Source organism: Lipophrys pholis (assembly GCF_963383615.2).
Source record: "Lipophrys pholis genome assembly, chromosome: 22".
NCBI classification, from domain to species: domain Eukaryota; kingdom Metazoa; phylum Chordata; class Actinopteri; order Blenniiformes; family Blenniidae; genus Lipophrys; species Lipophrys pholis.
Window position 1 is genome coordinate 12,068,499 of NC_137644.1, and position 19,575 is coordinate 12,088,073.

Sequence of the window (19,575 nt, forward strand, 5' to 3'; positions counted from 1 at the left end):
AAATCGAATGTGCAAGAGCATTCACAGCCTCCCGTTTCCACTGATCATCCTTAAGATGTTTCCACAGCTTCATTGGAGTCCACTTGATGATTTGGAAAGGCACTCACCTGTCTATACAAGGTCCCACAGCTGACGGTGCATGCCACAACACAAACCAAGCGTGTTTGGAGTGAAGTTAAAGCACGGTGGTGGCAGCATCATGCTCAGAATAGGGCGGCTTTTCCAGTACAAGTCCACAGCTCAGATATCAAATGAATGGCTTCATTATAACTCTGAATGTCTTTTGAGTGGCCCAGTGGAGCACGGTCTGAGAACCAATTGAACGTCTCTGGAGGGATCTGAAAATGGCTGTGCACCGACACTCCTCATCCCACATGATGGAACTTGACGGGTGCTGCGACGACGAATAGTCGAGACGTCCCAAAGGTGGATGTGCCAACTCTGTGGCATCATAGTCAAAAGGTCTTCGGGGTTGCCCGACGTGCATCAACAAAACTTCGAGCAAAGGCTGTAAATACTTACATACATGTGATTTTTACTTTGCACATTGTCATTATTGTGTGTAGAATTAGAATAAAGAAAAAAGTGGAGCACCGGAGTGTTAGTTTTCCCAATGGTTTGTAGCTGATAACGTGTATGCACGTGAAAAGTGTTTGCAGAAAACTAGAAAACTTTGAGCTTGCAAAGTTCTTCTTTTTTTTTTTTTTGCAAAGACCAGCTGCCCCGATAGTCTGTATAAGCGATGTTGGGACTTCCTTTACCTCCCCGCGGAGACGAGGATGGAACGTGCAGAGGTGGGGATTGTGAGGAGGGGGGAACTTCGGGGAGAAACAGGAAGCGAAGCAAGCAGGACCTGAATGAAATGAAAGAAGACTTGAGACAACAATTAGTCCTGGAACCAAAAAAAAAAAAAGGGAAACTGCATTATTGTTGGATAACAATGACAGCCAAATATAAGCGGGGATCCTTCCCCCATGCGTTGCCTGTTGTCACCCAGCCCTGAGCCGAAAGGGACTATTTTGACAGCCGAAACAGAAAAGTATAATTACACCCTGGCAAATTGGCGCCATTAAATGTATGCCATATTAGCTCCTGTTGAAGTGCTTGTAACTCCCACCAAATGACTTAATTACTGAACGACAACAAAAAAAAAAAAGCTTAAAGCTGATGCACAGGCTTGCACCTTTTTAATCTTTTGTTTCTGTGCTGATTAGCTCTGCGATGAGGAAAGGAGATAATGACACACTTGACAATGTATCTAAAAATACATGCGTGAAGTCTGTGTGTTGGGTTGTGTTATATCTGTAAGAGTACATTTTGTTTAATGCAAATTGCTGCTTTCTGCCACGCAGGGTTTTATTATTAAATTGTCAGCTGAACGTTCTAGTCTTTAACAGTTGAGCGCGGTGATGAAATCATCAACCGAACAAATGGCGAATTCATTGGTGGTTTAACGGTTGAAGGGGGAAGCTGGATTAACTGAGGGAAAAATCACAGTCTCAGGGATAACATGCAAACTTAGGCTCTCTTGCTGTTTTGAGGTGGTGCCGACTGCTTCTCCTCTCTTTTCCAGTTATTACAAATCTGAAATTCCAATTTCTTTTCCTGGACAAATGAGGCACGTCGCGAAGCACTTTCTCCTTGGTGTTGGGGGGAAAAACTGGAAGTGCTACCTTGAAAGGGTCATTCTAAAGATCTCTGTCAGAAGTTGTCACAGCACCTCGCAAGGTTTTCAATAGATTTCTGGATCTCGGAGCGCGGCGCGGCGTGAATTATCCCAGGGTGAAATCCAGGGTTGGGGATTAACGCGAAAAGTGGGCACACTGTTGAAAGCTCTCATATCTCCTCGAGTGTCATAACACTTGACTGCCTCCTCTGTCCTGCCCGTGGTATGATCCAGTGGAGAAATGGATAGAAGGGATCAGGCTCGGGGGAAAAAAAAAAAAAGTCTATTCTCTGTCTGGAACGCACACTCGTAGACACACTCAGACTCGCAGCCCACGCTGTATTCCATAAACTTGGCTGAGGCACCTAATAAAACTTCACTCCAGTGGCGTCCCTTGTGCCCTTCTCCTGCTCACCAGCGTGCACTGACTTATTTGATTTTTTTCTTTTTTTTTTCTTCCTTCTCCCCCTCTGCCCTCTGGCAGCCACACTTCAGCCACACTCCTCTTTACTTGACAAAAAAAAGCAGAAACAAGTTTTCCCATCGCAATCGGAGCTCTATAACGCTCCCCCATTGGCCTGCGTTTAGCAGCGCGTCACAGGACCCGTCCATAACTGTCTTCACTGTTATTAGCCGGGGTGGAAATGGAAAAAAAAAAAAAAGCCGGGCCAACAAAATCTCCAGTGTAAGAAAGCAATGTTTGGCCTCACCGGCATTGCTTCCTCCGCCTCGTTTTGCTGTTTGGATCTACAGGTTGCCTGCGGCCTTCGGAACTCATCCGGGTAACCTTCCCCCATCGTTTCAGAAATAATCCCATCTTATTTCATTTGTTTAAAGAGCACTCGGCGTCCGAGGCTGGAGGAAGAAAGGGGGGGGGGGGGGGGGGATTAAATGGCTTTTCTGCTTTTGTGAAAGAATGTCAGCCCGTGGCAATATGTACATTTACTAATTTAGTGTGGCTGTTAAATGTGAAGTGGCGAGAGGGAAGAAAACTAACTGGCTGTGGAAATATTGATAAGGCTAAAGGGTTATATGAGATCTGTCAAAGAACAGTGACAGTGGGGACAGATTTAGAGATTCTTATGTTTCAGCGTTTGCCTTTCAACAGAACACATAATTATATCGCCTGAAAGAAAATGTTTGTTTTTTTTTCTTTCTTTTTCTAATAAGTTGTGGCATACCTATAATCGACCCCACTCAGTATGCATTATCTTGACGGCATCTCACACACCTCACCTGAACACTTTCTTCCTTTTTAGTTTGTGCGCTCCAGATTCACAGACTCATTTTTCTTGGTGTCCCTCAGATGAAATACATCTAGAGAAAGTACAAAGCTGTTTGCTTGAGCTCCGAGCAGCAGCAGCTGGACAACAAATCAACTTTGACTCTGGACAGCGCATTTCAAAGGCGTTTCAGAAGTTTTGAATCAGAGGTCGGGAGCCAGTGTTAGGAAATTAAGGGTCATGTGTTTTTTTTTTTTTTCTGAATTCCACGACTCCAGAGAAGGCGTCCCGGAAAAGAGCAGGCGGGAGACTTGGGAACACGAGCGTTGCCACAAAGGAAGGAAAGTTTTTGTTTGTTGAACTTGTGATGGGCTCGCAGTGGGACCGTCTGTTTTCCAGTCCAGGTTGAGTGCGCTCCTCCTAAGTGGGAATCAATTCTGTGAGTAGACTTACAGGAGAAGTGGGGGGGGGAGGGGGGCGGGAAGAAAGAATTCATTTAAATTCCCCAAATGGATTCCCCGAGCACATTTTCTCTGTTTACTGAAGTGGAGGGTCCATGAGAGAGGGAGCAGATTGATGCAAGGCAGAATGAAGAGATGAGGTTTATGCCTGCTGATTAACAGAGACGGGAGGAAGCGCCGTGCCGCCACGTTTTCGTTTTGCACCGCTGGCGGGACACGCCGAGCCATCGCACAATTATGCCTCCCTTTCAGCTCTCCCGTCTCTGACATTTGAAGTCTTCACTCACCCCTTTTTAACCAGTCGGCCGCGAAGGAAATTAAAGTAAAAAAAAAAAAGTTGTCAGCTCTTAGCGGAGAAGCGCACTTTATTTTTCTGCTTTCTCGACGCAAAGCTGCTCCTGCTTCAATTACTGACTTCTCGACCTTTTATATGCTGCCAATTTAAATATGTGTCAGCTGCGCCTCGTTTCATCCCGTGAGGTGAACGTCTGTAAAAAAATAAACACCATTATGTGTCGTTTATATTTCATTAACTTTGGAAATTGTGTTTTATATTTTTGCTCTATGAGGCTTAAAATGGAAAACATCTCTGACTTTATTTCTCTTGTCGGGTCTGGTGCTGAGAATCACGTTAACTACCCTTTCTAGCGGCGCGGTCTCACTATTGTTAGCCACAGCATCAACCGTTGTGCAACACTGCAATTGTAAAACGGTTTACGTGACATTTCAATTAAAAACTCCACTACTTTTTGCTAAAAAGCTCCAAAATTTAATCAGTTAAGAATGTTTGGACTGCTCAGAAACGGTGGCTACATGTTTAATGATGTTGTGCATCATCACTGACCTTCAATTCTACAAATTCTACCCGAACTACATCTATCTCATGGATTGTGTGAGTCTCAATCTACCAATGTCTCAAGGAAATGAGGACGTTATCAAATAGGCTTGATGTGGCCCGTTCGACTTCCAAGGCCACCGACGGTGTTGGAGACCTCCGCCACTGCGCAAAGGCACGGCGAAATCTTTCAGCCCGTTATCGGTAATAGAGAGTAGCGATGCTATAAAATAAAAAATAAAAAAAAGCACAGCGGAGTGTACGCTGGTGTTTGTGTCCTCTTTATAGTCTCCAAATCCCCCTGTGAGTATGTGCTCCACTGTCCTATCGAGCAGTAATGCAGCTGCGGTGTGATTGACCTCCACTAAGCTGTCCATTAACCTTCAACTCGCACACACACACACACACACACACACACACACACACACACACACACACACACACACACACACACACACACACACACACACACACACACACTCTTCTCCCACATTTGGCAGAGGCAGAGCTCGCTGCTCTGGCGCGGGCCTGCCGCAGTCTGTTTTTGTGTTGCATATGCCGCTGTCTCGGCATGTGATGCCTCTGGTCTGGGGAATAAGAAATCACAAGTCGGATCACGGTTCCATTTCCATGAACACAAATGTGAATTGCGTGACGAGTAAAGGTTTCTGCCTCCTTCACGGCCGCTTTTTTTTTTTTTTTTTTTTTTTTTTCTTCACGCTCCTGAAAATCACTTCCAGTCTCGGTGCTTTTGTAGGAATTAGGGACTGAAACCAACAGAAAAGGAGAGAATGTGGAAACCCCCGGTGATGGATGTGCTGACAGCGAATGAAAAATGCGACGCGAGATGTGTGTTCACATGTCATAACAAACACACGAGTGAGATGAATCGCGGCGTTCAGATTTAGGAGTCCGTGCGCTTGTTTGGCTTTGCTACGTTTTATGTGTTGTTGATGATGCGTCTGCAAGTGAATAATCCTCTAAACTCGCTGGACTTTTTATTTTTTAAGTCTTTATCTGGAAATAAAACAAGCAAACAACAAAAAAATGAAGAAAATAAACTTTGTGCCGCTTCTCTTATTGACAGCCCTTTAGACAGTTGCCCAAAATTGATAGTTTGTGCTCGTCTTTATCTTTGTTAGGATATTACTCCCCAGAAATGGCAGCCCGTTTGCGAAAACAACTAGACAGCCGAGTCGTAACAAAGACAGAAATGCACATAGATAACAGCCACGCGTCAGCCTTCCGAAGGCCCGCGCCGACTTTCCCTTTGTGGCGGCAGGTAGAGATATTTTTGATGGCTCAGCCACTAAAGCCCGTCCAAAACCCGAGTCGTCTGATGCGTGTGAGGAGAAGCCAAATGCCTTTCTGTAAACGGCGCGGTTTTAATTGAGAGCATTGACAAATACAAATGAAGAGAGAGACTGCCTAATCAAGAGAGCATCTGCTTGTTTAAAAAAATAAAATAAAATGACAACCTGCTGTTTTTTAAAATTCAAGTAGCAGAATTCGAGCTTGACCTTTGGGGGCCAACATGTGGAACAGGTTGGATAATAGGATCGGCCAAACTTTTTATTCTCACTCATTCATTGCATTCTTGCAGTCTTGCATTTCCCCAATTCTCCTCAGAGTAGTGCCTGACATCAGAGACGTGTGGTTTGAGGTCTTCAAGTTCGATTACTTGTCAAATAATGAAACTTTCTAGAACCGAGAGTAAACCTTGAAAACCGCACATTCTTTTTTTTTTTTTTTAATTCAAGCTCCAATCTAAAACGACTTTACGAATGAACACATTAAAAACACCACAGTGGACCAGAAGGCCAGAATAAAAATTAGGTGCGAAAGTGCGCCGATCACACGTTGGGTTTCAGGTGTTTCGGAACACTTTTTTAATATCAGGGGCCACATGAAGCCCGATTTCATCTTGAGTGCACCGTTTCGGTAAAATCGTGTCGTAAAAACCGTCAAATTTTTTACTTTTAAGTTTTTCTTTGTTGTGAGTATATGTGAGAAAATGTCTATTTTTCACTAAACCAAACAGTAACTATCAAAAATGACTACAATCTAAAGATAAAGCCCATTTTATTCCTACCTTCTGGTGCGAAATACAGTGAAAATGACCTCCCCAAAAAAAAAAAAAAAAAAAGGTCTTAAATTTTGATAAAGCACCCGAGAACCTTTTAATCCAGTTGCGTAACTTTTGGAGAGCTGTGCCTTTTGTCACGTCACTTGTTGACCCAGATGTTGTCTAACACGTCGTATTTTGCTCTCAGGGCTCGTTAGAAGAACATTTGGCACAAATGACAGACAGTCCTGCCTTTGTTTGGATCAGCGGGACACATTTTCGAGCCTTCAGCCATGCTTGAGTTTAGTTTTTGAAGACCTCATCGCTGAATATTTTACAAGCGCCGGCTCCTGCACCGGCTTTTAATAGACATTATATTTGTTGTTCGGTTTGGAGTTGACTTTCTTCACATTGCATAAGCCTGACCGCACAATGAGGATCCACTTCTTACTAAATGCACACACACACACACACACATTGAAAAAGGTTGTTTTCCTCAGAGGCGGAAGGCATTCGGTCAAGCAGCAGAAAAGTTTTCCTTACTAAAGTGTGTCCTTTTTACCGGCGGCGCGATCCCAGGTGGTGCGGTTTGGTTTGCGATTGAACTCGGCGAGCAACGTTTTAGAACGCACTTCAAAATTAAGGCTCATTAAATAGCACTGACACACACACACACACACACACACACACACACACACAGACACACACAAATAAAGGGAGACGGACAGGATAAAGCGCCATGTGGTTTCAAGCACTGAAAACACTTGAAGTCCTCCTGGATCTGGGCTGAATTAATGAGCCCCGCGTGGAACGAACAGGCATGATGGTGCTCATGTATGTTTGGACCAGACAGGTGAGTCAGCTGGGACGCCCTTGGTAGTTGCCAAGTATTTGGTGTAAGCAGATGTTGACAAAACATTTTATTTCAATTTGTTCAATTAAAAAAAAAAAGTTTTCCACTCTGCATCTTCTTTGATTCCATCTCTCTCTCTCTTTCTCTCTGTCTCTGTCTCTCTCTCTCTCAGGGTTACCTGCCAGCCAACGCAGAAAGACGAGAGAGCGTCCTACAGAGGAAGAGGCAAGAGTATTTCGGCTTCATTCAGCAATACTACGACTCCCGCAACGACGAGCACCATCAAGACACATACAGACAGGTATATATATATATATATATATATATACGAACATACTTTTAATGACACTGTGTACGTTTGTCTCAATCTTAAACCCCCGTCTCAACCTCTGATCATGGAGGACTTCGGCCCATGTTTACACAAACATCTCAAGCCAAAAATGAAAGCTTTTTTCTTGTGTGTCAGCGGTGCTGAAAACACAACTTTTTAAGAAAAGGTGGAGTTTACCGAAAAACACAAATCCGTTGAGATGTGATACCTCAAATGTTTATTTACATTTCAACAGATTTCAGCCCTGCAGTCAGGGTTACTGGACACTCAGAAATGGGCTTGCTCTGTTTTTTTTTTCCTTCATTTTTCATTTATTATGTTCTTCTCTGTGTTTTCCTCACGTACTCGGAGAAAAGACTGTGTGCGTGTGTGCTTCGACAAAAGGGCAACGTGGTCGGAGCAGAGACAAGTGGCTTCAGAGCGCTACTTAAATTAAAAATTTTTGTTTTCAAAAACATCTTCCGCTTTTCCTCCTTGTGTTGATCTCCCCCCCCCCCCCCCCCCCCCATCTCTCTATCTCTCTCCTCCCGACACACACACACTCCCTCATTTCAACACTCGACTCCTTCCCCTTCATTTAAGGCTGATAAGAAACATCAAAGTGGTCTGTCGATAGCAAAAACACACATTTCTCACATTGCGTCCAATTTTCGCATTGATCTCCCCCTATGCAGTGCCAAGAAGCCGGCATACTTTGTTTTGATGATTGTTTGGAACGTGTCTCGAATCCTCTCTTCCTGCCAAATTCTGCATGTTCCTTCCTGAGTGCTGACTTCTAGGATTTTTTTAAATATTTTTTCTCTCTGTATTGCTGTGGGCCTGGTTATGTGTATTTGTGAATGTGATGCTTTGGAGCTCAAAGTGTGGATGACGGCAGGTTTGTAGACTATCTTTGCATTCCTTCGTATTTTTTCATGTTGTGTATATTTAACTTCCAGTCTATGTGTTTTGCAGATATGCACCTTTTATGTCTTGGGTTTGTCTTTGAATGTGTTTGCATGCGATCCAATCCGTCTTTTACCCCCAATATCCATCCGGTCCTCTGCCTGTGTCTCCACTGTCGTCTGTCCATCTGTCTCTCCTTATTATTTGTCGATGTTGTTGGAAACCTTCCCGAACAGCTTGCGCGTGTATACACATGCATATGGATGTAGCCACTGTAGTGGGCCCAGCTTGCACTGCAGGCTTTTGAAGGACTTTCTTTTTTTTTTTTTTTGCGTTTGTATTTTATCCTAAGAGAATGTGATACTATAAAAGATAGAAGAGCAATCAGAAGGTAGAAGAAATGGTCTGGCTGGTTAGCAGAGATAGTGTTCGTTATGAGCAGTACTTAAAGTGTACTGCTTCCCTGAGCAGCTTTTGCTTTGGATAGAAGAAAACAAAAAAATCTGATGACAAATTAAAGTATGAAATATTTCTGAATTATTCTTTTTCATTTGCCAAGTAGCAAAATTGGCTGTGATGGGTGGACCTCCTTCATAGACTGACTGCAAAGATAATACTGAAGAAAAATAAAAACACCAAAATTATTGTTTTTTGCAAACCTCCTTACACTCTTTAATCTCATTAGGTGCCATTTTGGATCCTCGACACATAATTTAGCTTGACTTAGACCAGCTCGCCTCACCCGTTTACGCAATATCTGCCACCTTGTGGTCACAAAACTGAATGACATGATTTCAAATCCCTGACCTACAACCTAGTTTTGAGAAAGAGGCCATTTCATCAATAGGCTGTTCTACGTATTTCCTCAATCAGTCCATAAGTTGTCATGATTCATGGATTGCTTTACCTGATTAGGTTCGGGCATTGTGGCTACTTCTTTTACCATCATCAGTGGTACAAGCCCAACAGCTACTGTGTTACTTTGCGTGCTCACAAACATAATTACTGTGGCTGATTCGGCTTGACGATCCATTCTTAGCCAGTTGTCCATGACATTTGGGATGCCACATTTTCAGTTTTTAATTGAGTCATTAGCGTCACGTGCCCCCCACCATCTGAGAGCAGAGAACAGAGCAAGACTTTAAGCTGATCTCTGATCTTCACACATTTTGCTGTTCTTTTTTTTTTTTCTCCCCTTGTGTTGCGACCAACAAATTTTATACTGTCCTACATAAAGTTCGGAAGCATTGTGAGGCTGAGAAATGTTTACATAAATTAATGATATAAAAAAAATTGCCACAAAGCTGTTAAGAAGTTATCAAGCAAAATAAATTCCGATAAACAGCCTTGGTCTTAATTATTTGCATAAAGTTTGATTACGAGTCACTTAGGAATCATCATATAGGAGAGGAAATGAAAAACCATTTGTACTGAAAGTTGTGTCGCATGTATTGTTGCGAAAAATGTACTATATTTGGTATTTTCATTTCAATGTTCACATTTCACTAATGGAAATATAAAAAAAACAACAACATGTGATTCGCTTGAGATTAAAAGTCAGAGTTCATAATCCAGTTCTTTGATCACACTAAATCTTGGTGATCGTGTCCCATTTCAATACAAATGTACTTGTTATGATGCTGCACTTTTGCAGGGCGGGTGGGCTTTATTTACGGCATCTGTTTTCGACAGATAGGCCACAGCGTCTATGATTAGTAACAAAACAAGAACACGACTGCCTTTGAAGATTTAATGAGCCTCTTCATTCATGTACCTCTCACTGCTGATCAAAAGCAGATTACATGCACAGTATCGAGTGCATGGTTTTAGAGACTTTGGAAGGTGTGTGTGTGTGTGTGTGTGTGTGTGTGTGTGTGTGTGTCTCGTAACACATTTCTCTCCCATGTTGCTGTCAGATCCATATAGACATTCCCAGGATGAGTCCTGAGTCTTTGGTGCTGCAGCCAAAGGTGACAGAGGTAAGGCGTGCAGAGCGGGCAGGACTGTCCCTCCGTCGGCAACACGCCACGCACACTCTCTCTCTCTCTCGCAAACAGTCCGGACTGTTTCAGTTGGCTTGGCTCCAGCCGCTGCCCCGCATCCGTCCGTCTGGCTCCCTGTCTGACGATTCTGTCCGCCTGCCGCACTGTTCATCCGCTGGGGGTAAACACTCTGAAATGGTGTAAATGTGGTCTGACATGAGCGCACATACCCAACGTACACACACTCATATTCATACACACTTTTTCATTGAAGACCACGGCTGCTTTCCATTTCAGACGACCGAAATCCCCCCTTCCCCCCAATCCTGACTTCAATCAAGGACACCAATCCACTAACTGTTGCTCTTGCGCTCCGTTCCCGTCGCTATCCGTGACGGCGAGATCTATTCTAACCTGCCCCGTTGCTTCAGTGTTTGTCTTTTTTTTTTCTCTCCCTCTCTTTCTCTCTGCAGATTCACATTGACATACCGAGAACTAATCCCCTTATTCCTCTCTTTCAACAAGCTTCTGTCCAAGAGGTGAGACCCCTCCAGCTGCACACACACACACACACCTTCCTCACCCAGCAGGGTTTTCCCCTTCTACTTTTTTAGCCAGTGGAGCTCACACCACGAGAAATAAACCACACGCGCCTAAATGAGTAACGGATCCTGAAAAAACCTCACCGGTCGCTTAAGAATAGCCACTGATGATAGCGTGGGTTATTGTTTGTTCACAGTATGTACCGTTTCAGTCATGAAGATGACTATAATTAAGATCGGAATTGAAATGGATCACAGCAATATTTTTCAGATTGAGACAGTCTTATGAGTTTGTTATGGGGAAAACCCTCGCTCCAGTGCACTGCATGATCTGGCATGGATCCGCACGCACGCACGCACGCATCATCACACACACACACACACACACACACACACACACACACACACACACACACACACACACACACACACACACACACACACACACACACACACACACACACACACACACACACACACACACACACACACACACACACACACACACACACACACACAAAGGAATTGACTAACTTCTACAGTTATGCATGGTGCGATCGGATTCACCCAACCTTTCACTTTGCATGTTTGGAGCTCTTCTCTCCATTCTGCCTTGTTACTGAACAAAACCACTGTGATCACAGTCGGGTGCAGCGGTGTCTGTGATATGACAATTGTCTTCAACTCTTAAGAGTCGTGTGTGATAAAACAAATTATCGGTAGGAGTCGAGGGCATTGCAAGCGCATACGGCAGGGCCCGCATTAGTGGGATCTACAACTATTAAGCCAGTGGAGCTTCCAGTGTTGCCATAAATCAAAGTTTAAATGTAGTCGCCTATGGTTCAGCTCTCGTAAAAATACCTGAGCACATGTGGAGGAAGTCGGCTCAGCAGGACTGAGGGACTATCAGTGCAGCATCCCAACGCAGCTTAACACAGAAATTAACCTGATTCTATTCATTTATATGGGGTTAAGCTTATGTTATTATTACAGTGCTTCTGGGAGGGGCTGTCATACTAAGAAGCACTAGCCTGAGAAGCACAGAACTGAAAACAGCGATAGAAAAAGGAATAATGAGGTGGAGGCTAATGAGGTAGTCGGGGCTTTGGGCTGCTCCGAGTGCACACCTGCGCTAAGGTGCGGACACACACACATATGCACACAATGTATACGTTTTGCACTCCCATAGAAAGAGGAACAATGAGGAGGCTTGCGTGCATCCAGTGGTCTTCGGACTCCTGCACATGGGCCGGCAGTTTCGATTCGAACACACAGTCCCCGAGGCGGCGCCACCTCCCGCTGCCCCGGTCTTGTGTAGGAACTTGAGGCAACACTCAAGGTGTAAGAAAGAAAACGAGATGAGAGGAGGAGGATACTACTTCACTTGATGTCTACCATGGAAAGTCATTGCAACTTGCACTTTACACTACACTGGATTTGATCACAGGCCGTCCGCCTTGATCTAATATTTGCTTTTTCCTTTGTTAACCCCCCCCCCCCATTCTAGTGTCTCATTCACCCAACCCTTGTCCCCATGAGGCACTGCCAAATTAAAGCAAATGTGTTCCTCGTGTATCGGTTCCTCATATACAGCCTCCAGAGCCTCGCCACTTTCTTCCTGTTACACTCGCAAGTCACCTCTGCTTCATTTGAGTCGTTCAGCATTATACCTAAACCCACCCACATCTCCCGTCTCGTCCTCATTGGGGACTCCAGAGAGCCAGAAAACTGAAGGAAGTCAACAATTTGTTCCATTTCAGGGAGACAGTGAGGCCATTGCAGTAATTCTAATTTTTTTTCCTAGTCTCGAAGAACAATACAGAGGAGATGCCTAATGCCTACTGGATCCTGGCGTGAGAGGCAAACATTGTCTTTTTTTGCCACTAAACTGTGATTACTGGCTCAAAATGAAGGATTTATCAGCAAATGTCTTCGCCTGCTGCACAACAACAAAAACATTACACTCCAGGGTGTCTCAAACATTACAGCTCTGCAATGAGTGCCAACTGGCAAATAAGTTTTTAGGCTATGATTTATTATTTTTTTGCTAATTTAGAAATCACAATCTTTTTTTAATGTGACATTAACCAATAGATTTCCCATTTGGCACAATTTTTTTGCAACTATTTCTTTGTTTTTTATCTTATGAGATTGAGACGACCCTCATTTTGGCCTTTTATAACTGGAGCCTTTGTTATTTGGCATAAAATACCTTATTTATTGTATTTTTCTGAAGGATCCAAAATGCAAAGTTTCAAGAAATGCCCAATAAAAGGGTTTCTACAGACAAATATGATCATGTAGGACTCGTAGAGAAGTGGGTGTACATCTGTGCATGGACGGGGACGTGGAAGATGCTTGCTGGCGTGAAAAGAAAGTCCCTTTCTCTCCCGACCACCTCTACTTGTTTGATGGATGCAGCACTGATGAGGAAAGATGAGGGGTGGGTGCAGGTGTAGGCGAGTGGAAGAGAAATCGAGGGTGGGGTGGGGGGGAGGCGTGCGTCTTACATTCTTATAGTCTACACCTTGATGGAATTACTTTAAATAAAACAAGGGTTTGTGCACACACCTTTAAAAAAAAGAAAACTGTCATTACAATGCCGATGTTAAATCCCATAAAACAATGAGATATGAGGTTATTTAGAAAGTGACAGAAACATGACGTATCTCTGAAAAATTATGAAAGGCCTTGATGGGTGTGGTACACCGCGATGCGAAGAGTGTGCATTCGTGTATTTTGGTGAGGGGGGGGAATCCATTTGCGTGCCCGAAAAACAAGTTGAACATCAAGACTCTTCTAATTCACCGCAGCTGACAGCATTAAACAGCCACCCATAACGAAGATGGAAGCCTTTGCCTCGCACCAAAGAACTAAAAAAAAAAAAAAAAAAAGGTGTTGAGAAGTAGGGAGAGAAAAGGAGACGGCGGAGACTGACTCAGTGAAGAAGAGCGAAAGGAAGGTGGGGACCAGCAGCACAGCCAAGAACAAAATTCAAAGCGAGCCTGTTTTTGTTACCCCCAAAAAAAACGAACGAAAAAAACGCAACAGGAGAACTGAAGAGTGCGGTGTCGCGCGGCGATAACAAAGAGCCCAAGAAAGTGATTTATCTCGGATTTCGACTCGGATCATCCATTTCCTGAATGGCCACATTTCTTTGTACACATCCTGAGTTGACCTTTTGTATTTTTTTTTTTTTTTTTATTCCACACAACAGTCCTCACCTGACCACAAAACAAAATAATAGGCGCCGTCTGAATTATTTTAACGAGTTACTTTACAAAACAGTTGCACTTCGTCCTTGTTAAAATCAGGCTGTAAATATCAGCAGAGGTCAATAAAAGTAATAGATTTTTCATTTTATTTTTAATATTCCCGATTTTTTTATGTTTTTTTTGAGAAATAATCGAAAGTCTGTCCATCATTTTGATGGATGACATTACTGAGGGCAGATCTTTTCAGGGGATTATTAAAAATACCTCAATAAAAAAAAAAAAAGGATTCTCGTGAGCTCCAAGTAAAACGTTGGAATTTAATGGGGGGAAAAAAAAAAATAAAATCACATTGGAATTATCTCACGGTGTTCTTTTTAAGTTATTTTTGCATCAGGTTTTCCTGTCAAAACCTTTTTCTCTGCATTCTTGAGCATTAACAAACCTTCCTCCTCCCTGAGGAAACGTGATAAAGTAATTCACATTTAAATAATTAAAATCTTTGAGTGTTTAATTCATACAGCTCTGCGAGCAGTCTCTTTACATATTTGGACGCCTGATTGAAAGAAACTCAATTTCAAGCTTTAATGTTATTAAAAGTATAGATTATGGACAATGGTGTTGGGCAAAAAATCGTACTTTTTCTTTTTTCTTTGGGCTTGTGGCCACAAGTTGAAACGCTCGCAAATTATTGCAAAGTGGAAGCATTTTAGGAATCCCAACAACTCCACCACGGTGCGCCAGATTACTATGGAGCTGCTTTGTCGTTTGTATCGCGATGATCAATGACTTCACTCCTCCATTCAGGCGTAGCGCCCCCGATTAAATGTGGTTATCGGCGTTAATTGAATTGCGTATGGTCTGATCACCAAGCATTTGAATGGGCTTTGCTCCAAATAACGGTTTTAATCAGCACTGTATGAAAACCCAAATCACCATAAATGATCATGAAATATATCCACCCTAGGAAGTCATTATTGACTACAATATTTCCTAACGCTGCTTCGTGCTGTTTACAGCCTCCTGGATTACTGTCCGGCGCCACACTGCACTGAGAGCTTCATGGCATGGGTTTCAATAGCCAGAGGGGAACATGCAGACCGTACACTAGTGAACGGATTACCAAGTGTCGAATAGAGCGCTGTAACGCGTGTGGCCTCGGGGTTCTATATGATGAAATGGCAATTCGCCACATAGCTGTCTTGTAGCGTGATTCGGGTTGGTGAATACATTGCAACTGCAAGTTTGACAGAAGGGAAATGATGGCGTGGGGTTGGGAGGGAGGTTTTACTGCCAAGGCGTTTTGGTCAGTGCTGCGTTTTCCCACCGTCACTGTGTCTCAAGTGGGCAACATTCCTAAAGGCATGGTTTGGGATGGAAGACTGTGGCGGTCCTAAACAGATCCTTGAAATCAACCTCCTCAAGCTTTTCTTGATGACGAGGCAAAATTTCTCCCGCCCGTCACAGGACTGACCAAGTTTAATATATTGACGCTATGGTAATCTCACCTGCAGTGTCGGAAATATTTCCATCTAATCGGCTGCACTGATTTGCTCTTTACGAGCTTCACATGCCTGATTCCTGCTGCTGCCGCTTCCTCTACACGTCGCTCACATTTAAGCTTTTAAGATCAAAACCTTTCATTCTGATGGACTGAATATTTCTTTATGCAATTTTTAGCGTGTTTTAACTTCCTCTTAAACTTCTCCCAAATTCAGCGCCTCGGCGTTTGTTTGATTCCATGTCCGTTGCCCATCTAACGTGATCGCCGTGTTATGTGTCGGCTTCCTTGTTTGACCCCGGTCTCTGTGTCTGCTTGCATGCGAAAGATTTTTGAGCGGATCCTCTTCATCTGGGCCATTCGCCATCCTGCCAGCGGCTACGTGCAAGGCATCAACGACCTGGTCACCCCGTTCTTCGTCGTCTACGTTTTTGAGTACATCGGTGAGTAGCGAGCCTCCGCGAGCCTCTCTCTCTCTCGCGCTCTCTCTCTCTCTCTCTCTCTCTCTCTCTCTCTCTCTCTCTCTCTCTCTCTCTCTCTCTCTCTCTCTCTCTCATCTCTCTCTCTCTCTTCTCCTCTCTCTCACTCTCTTCTCTCTCTCTCTCTCTCTCTCTCTCTCTCATCTCTCTCTCTCTCTCTCTCTCATCTCTCTCTCTCTCTCTCCTTTTCACTCCCCACCCCTGAAAACTCCCTCGCCGTTTCGTACGATATGCTTTTGAAGTGAGGATCACTCGCGTCTCCGTGCTGCACTGAAACGGCTGCCCTCCACAGAGCAGAGTGCCAACCTTCGTTGTCGGCAGGATTGAGGATTTACGGGCCGGTTCATCACCGGAGGTCACAGGAAATGAACCCCGGGATCCTCGAGTCCGTCGCTCCTTTTCTACCAGTCTGTGGGCAGAGAGCTTCTCCCCGCCGCTTCCGCTCGCTCTTTTCTTCTCTTTTCTTCTCTCTATCTGCTCGGCTTTCATTTAGACCATACGCTTCAGTCTCAGTTGGTGTTTTTTTTTTAATTTATTATTTCTTTTTTAAGTTCTATTTATCAAAGCGATCCGAGTTAACACTTACGATGAGGACCGTATGTGCGTGTGTGTACAGTATGTGTGTGAGGGGAGCGTGACATGTGGAGGCGTGTTTTTTTTTTCCCCTCCTGCTGCATGCATTTATGTTGTGGCGCATTTTGCCGCTAAATGTTTTATTTTTTTTCTCTCACACTTAATTCGCCCAACAGTATAAACACACTCCTGCAGATCCAAAGTACCAACTGTGAGAAGTTGAAATGAAATATAACCAGTATTACTGGGCTGCGTTTTTTTTTTTTTTTTTTTTCCTCCCTCAATTTACCAAAACAAAAGTTACCCCCTTGCATTTCACCTTGAGCAGATAAGCTGACAGTAAAATCATTGATGGGCAATTGTAATGTAGGACACAAGCTTTTGAGTTTGGCACAAAGTGATTACACTGTGCAAAGTAATGCATAGTTATCTACAGAAAAAAAAAAGTTGGCGTCGGGAGTTCCATAAAAGTTGGCGCGGTGGGTAAAACAAAATCGTATGCAAGAATGTGCAAATCACTTAAGCCCCATAGTTGATTAATTACAGGACAGAGACAATAAATCAAACGCTTAAACGGAGAAATGTTACTGTAGTTGAAAAATGTACTCACCGGCCACTTCATTAAACACAATTCTACAATCTCATGTGATACAGTACAGCAACGCCGCAGTAAATTCTTCCTTTCAAAGTTGTTATTAATCGGTTTTGCTTGGGATTCTCAAAGTCGCTCAGTTTTGAGTTTGTACATTGCTGGACTGGATTATATGAAGATGTTGTAATCTTTTATTCCTCTCGTGCATCTTAACGGAGTGACTGAAATATTACCTGCCGCTTCAATATAATGCACCTTAACCCAACATCAACTTCAATCTGTAAAATATAACATCACTAAATGAAACCAGTTTTTTTAATTGGTAGCATCAGTTCCTATGCATTACTCTAGTGTTTTTTGATGTACTTTCAGGCTCAGAAGACAATTTGTCTCCTTTTTTTTAAGATTTTCACTTCAAAAATAGAAGAAGTAAGATTAATAACCAGCACAAAAGCGTTTCATTCATATTTTGGACAAACTAAAATGATAAAATCAGCTTTATCTTCTCTGAAACGGTTGCGACAGTTGCAGCATATTTACAAAGACCTCCCATGATCCAGCCACACTTAAGAAAATCCCAGACCAAGAGATTTCCACTGTGATTTTGAGGTGCGGGTTTCAGTACATCTCTTTGGGGAGGTAAGAGAATTTGGAGCTGTTGTATACGCATGGTTCGATTTCTCTTTGAAGAGCAACTAAGTGGAAACCACAATGCTCTCCCTCAAACCCCTCGGACCTCTTCGTGTGGTCACAGACGTACAATTAGGATCCTCGGTCTAACTGCTGGCAAGCTCACAAGAAGTTAAACTCCCGCAACTCCTGGGACTCTCCATACCACTTTTGGCACGCTGAGCAGTTTTTCTCCCCGCTAATGAGAGTTTGTTCTACAACATTTCTGCCGCTTTTATTGCAACTCCAGCAACTCCAAACTTTTTTTCTTTGTTGTTGGTGTTTAAATACAATTTACTGCAACAGAGCCGGGGGTTTGTACAACGGGACGGCCTCCAAAATGTACTCGAGGTTGACATCAGCATTTCTGCAGGGCACTTTAACCTTCAGTGGCTTCGGTTTGTTGCGAGGATCAAAAAGGAACGGAATTCTGTATGAATTCCCCAATTTCAATGGGAGAATATGAATGTGCGATCTCGAGCGTTTCACTTGGAAACGGGTTATTAATTGTGTTTGCGCGAATATGAAGCGTTCACATTCACAAGTAGTTGTGAAGTAAGTGTTTGCATGTTTGCAGTTGTAGTTTGTAGTTCAGCTTTTCGCTCACTGTCATTTCCTGCTCCGGTATTTCTCGGTCTACACCTTTTTTCCCCATCGCATTCGTGTCTCTCTCTTTCTCTCTCTCTCTCTCTCTCTCTCTCTCTCTCTCTCTCTCTCTCTCTACCCCTTCCTCTGTGGGCGAGTCAGACTCTCCTGTCAGATCTTCAAAGCATCACCCCACGCTTTGTTCCTCTGTATCACCATGCGCTGATGAGCCTTGAATAACACACGCAGCCAGCAAACCTTCAAACGTGCCGGGCTGGCATCTTACACGATGGGTTGATGCGCCGCGTCGTTGTTGTTCGGCGCCCTTGTTTTCTGATGCAGAGAGAGGGAGCCAAGACACAGAAAGGTTTGGTTCTTTCATGCGAACGGCCTAATTTTGCTTCTTTGCGGAAAGGTAGAAAGTGTGAGGTATACTCTCTCTTGTGCTGCCGTGCTCGCGTGCACTCGCGTGCACTCTCGTGCACTCTCTCTCTCTCTCTCTCTCTCTCTCTCTCTCTCTCTCTCTCTCTCTCAGTCTTTATTTTCTTTTCCCCCTGCACATGGCATCCTTCCTTCCGTCCTCCCGTCTTCCTTGCTGTCTTTGTAATTGCGCTCATGCACATATGGTGGAAGTGGGAAGGGTTTCTCTGAAGCTGTACTTCCCTTCATTCATTCATTTTTTTTATAAATGTTTTTTACAAATAAATAAAGCTCCACACACACTATGAACTTTGTGCAGTATTAAAAAAAAAAAGAAGAAAGAAATGATGTTGCATTGTAACGTATCTGAGTAATCGAACCTTTCAAAATGTGCATAAAGGAAGATTTTAATGAATCTAACACAATTAATAAGGAAATATGGGTTTGTTAGATTATTTGTTTGTTGTGGCGTTACTGAGGACCCGTTTACACAACCGTTTTCGAAAAGTTACCATTGTCATGTAAACAGACCCCCCCCCCCCCCCCCCACACACACACCTCTCTGCTTTTTCCCTCACCAGTAAAACAAACCCTTTTTATCATTGGAGGCTATTTTTATCAGGAAGAGAAGATATTGAAGGACAGTAGCAATCACATATCTCTCAAGTCTGGGACGGAGCTTCTATTCTTGATGAAGACAG

At 43.5% G+C, this 19,575-nt stretch overlaps 1 protein-coding gene across 2 annotated transcripts in view; it reads left to right on the forward strand.

Annotated features, from left to right (window-relative positions):
- The window catches only part of tbc1d22a (TBC1 domain family, member 22a), a 111,458-nt gene that overhangs the window by 29,171 nt on the left and 62,712 nt on the right, over window positions 1-19,575 (forward strand). The window contains exons 7-9 of one of the 2 annotated variants that reach the window (XM_080491656.1): window positions 7,276-7,404; window positions 10,236-10,298; window positions 15,885-15,999. In XM_080491656.1, coding sequence (XP_080347782.1) covers window positions 7,276-7,404; window positions 10,236-10,298; window positions 15,885-15,999 — 307 coding nt within the window. Of the gene's footprint in view, window positions 1-7,275; window positions 7,405-10,235; window positions 10,299-10,774; window positions 10,841-15,884; window positions 16,000-19,575 lie in introns of both variants that reach the window. The other variant, XM_080491655.1, reaches the window with a different exon arrangement.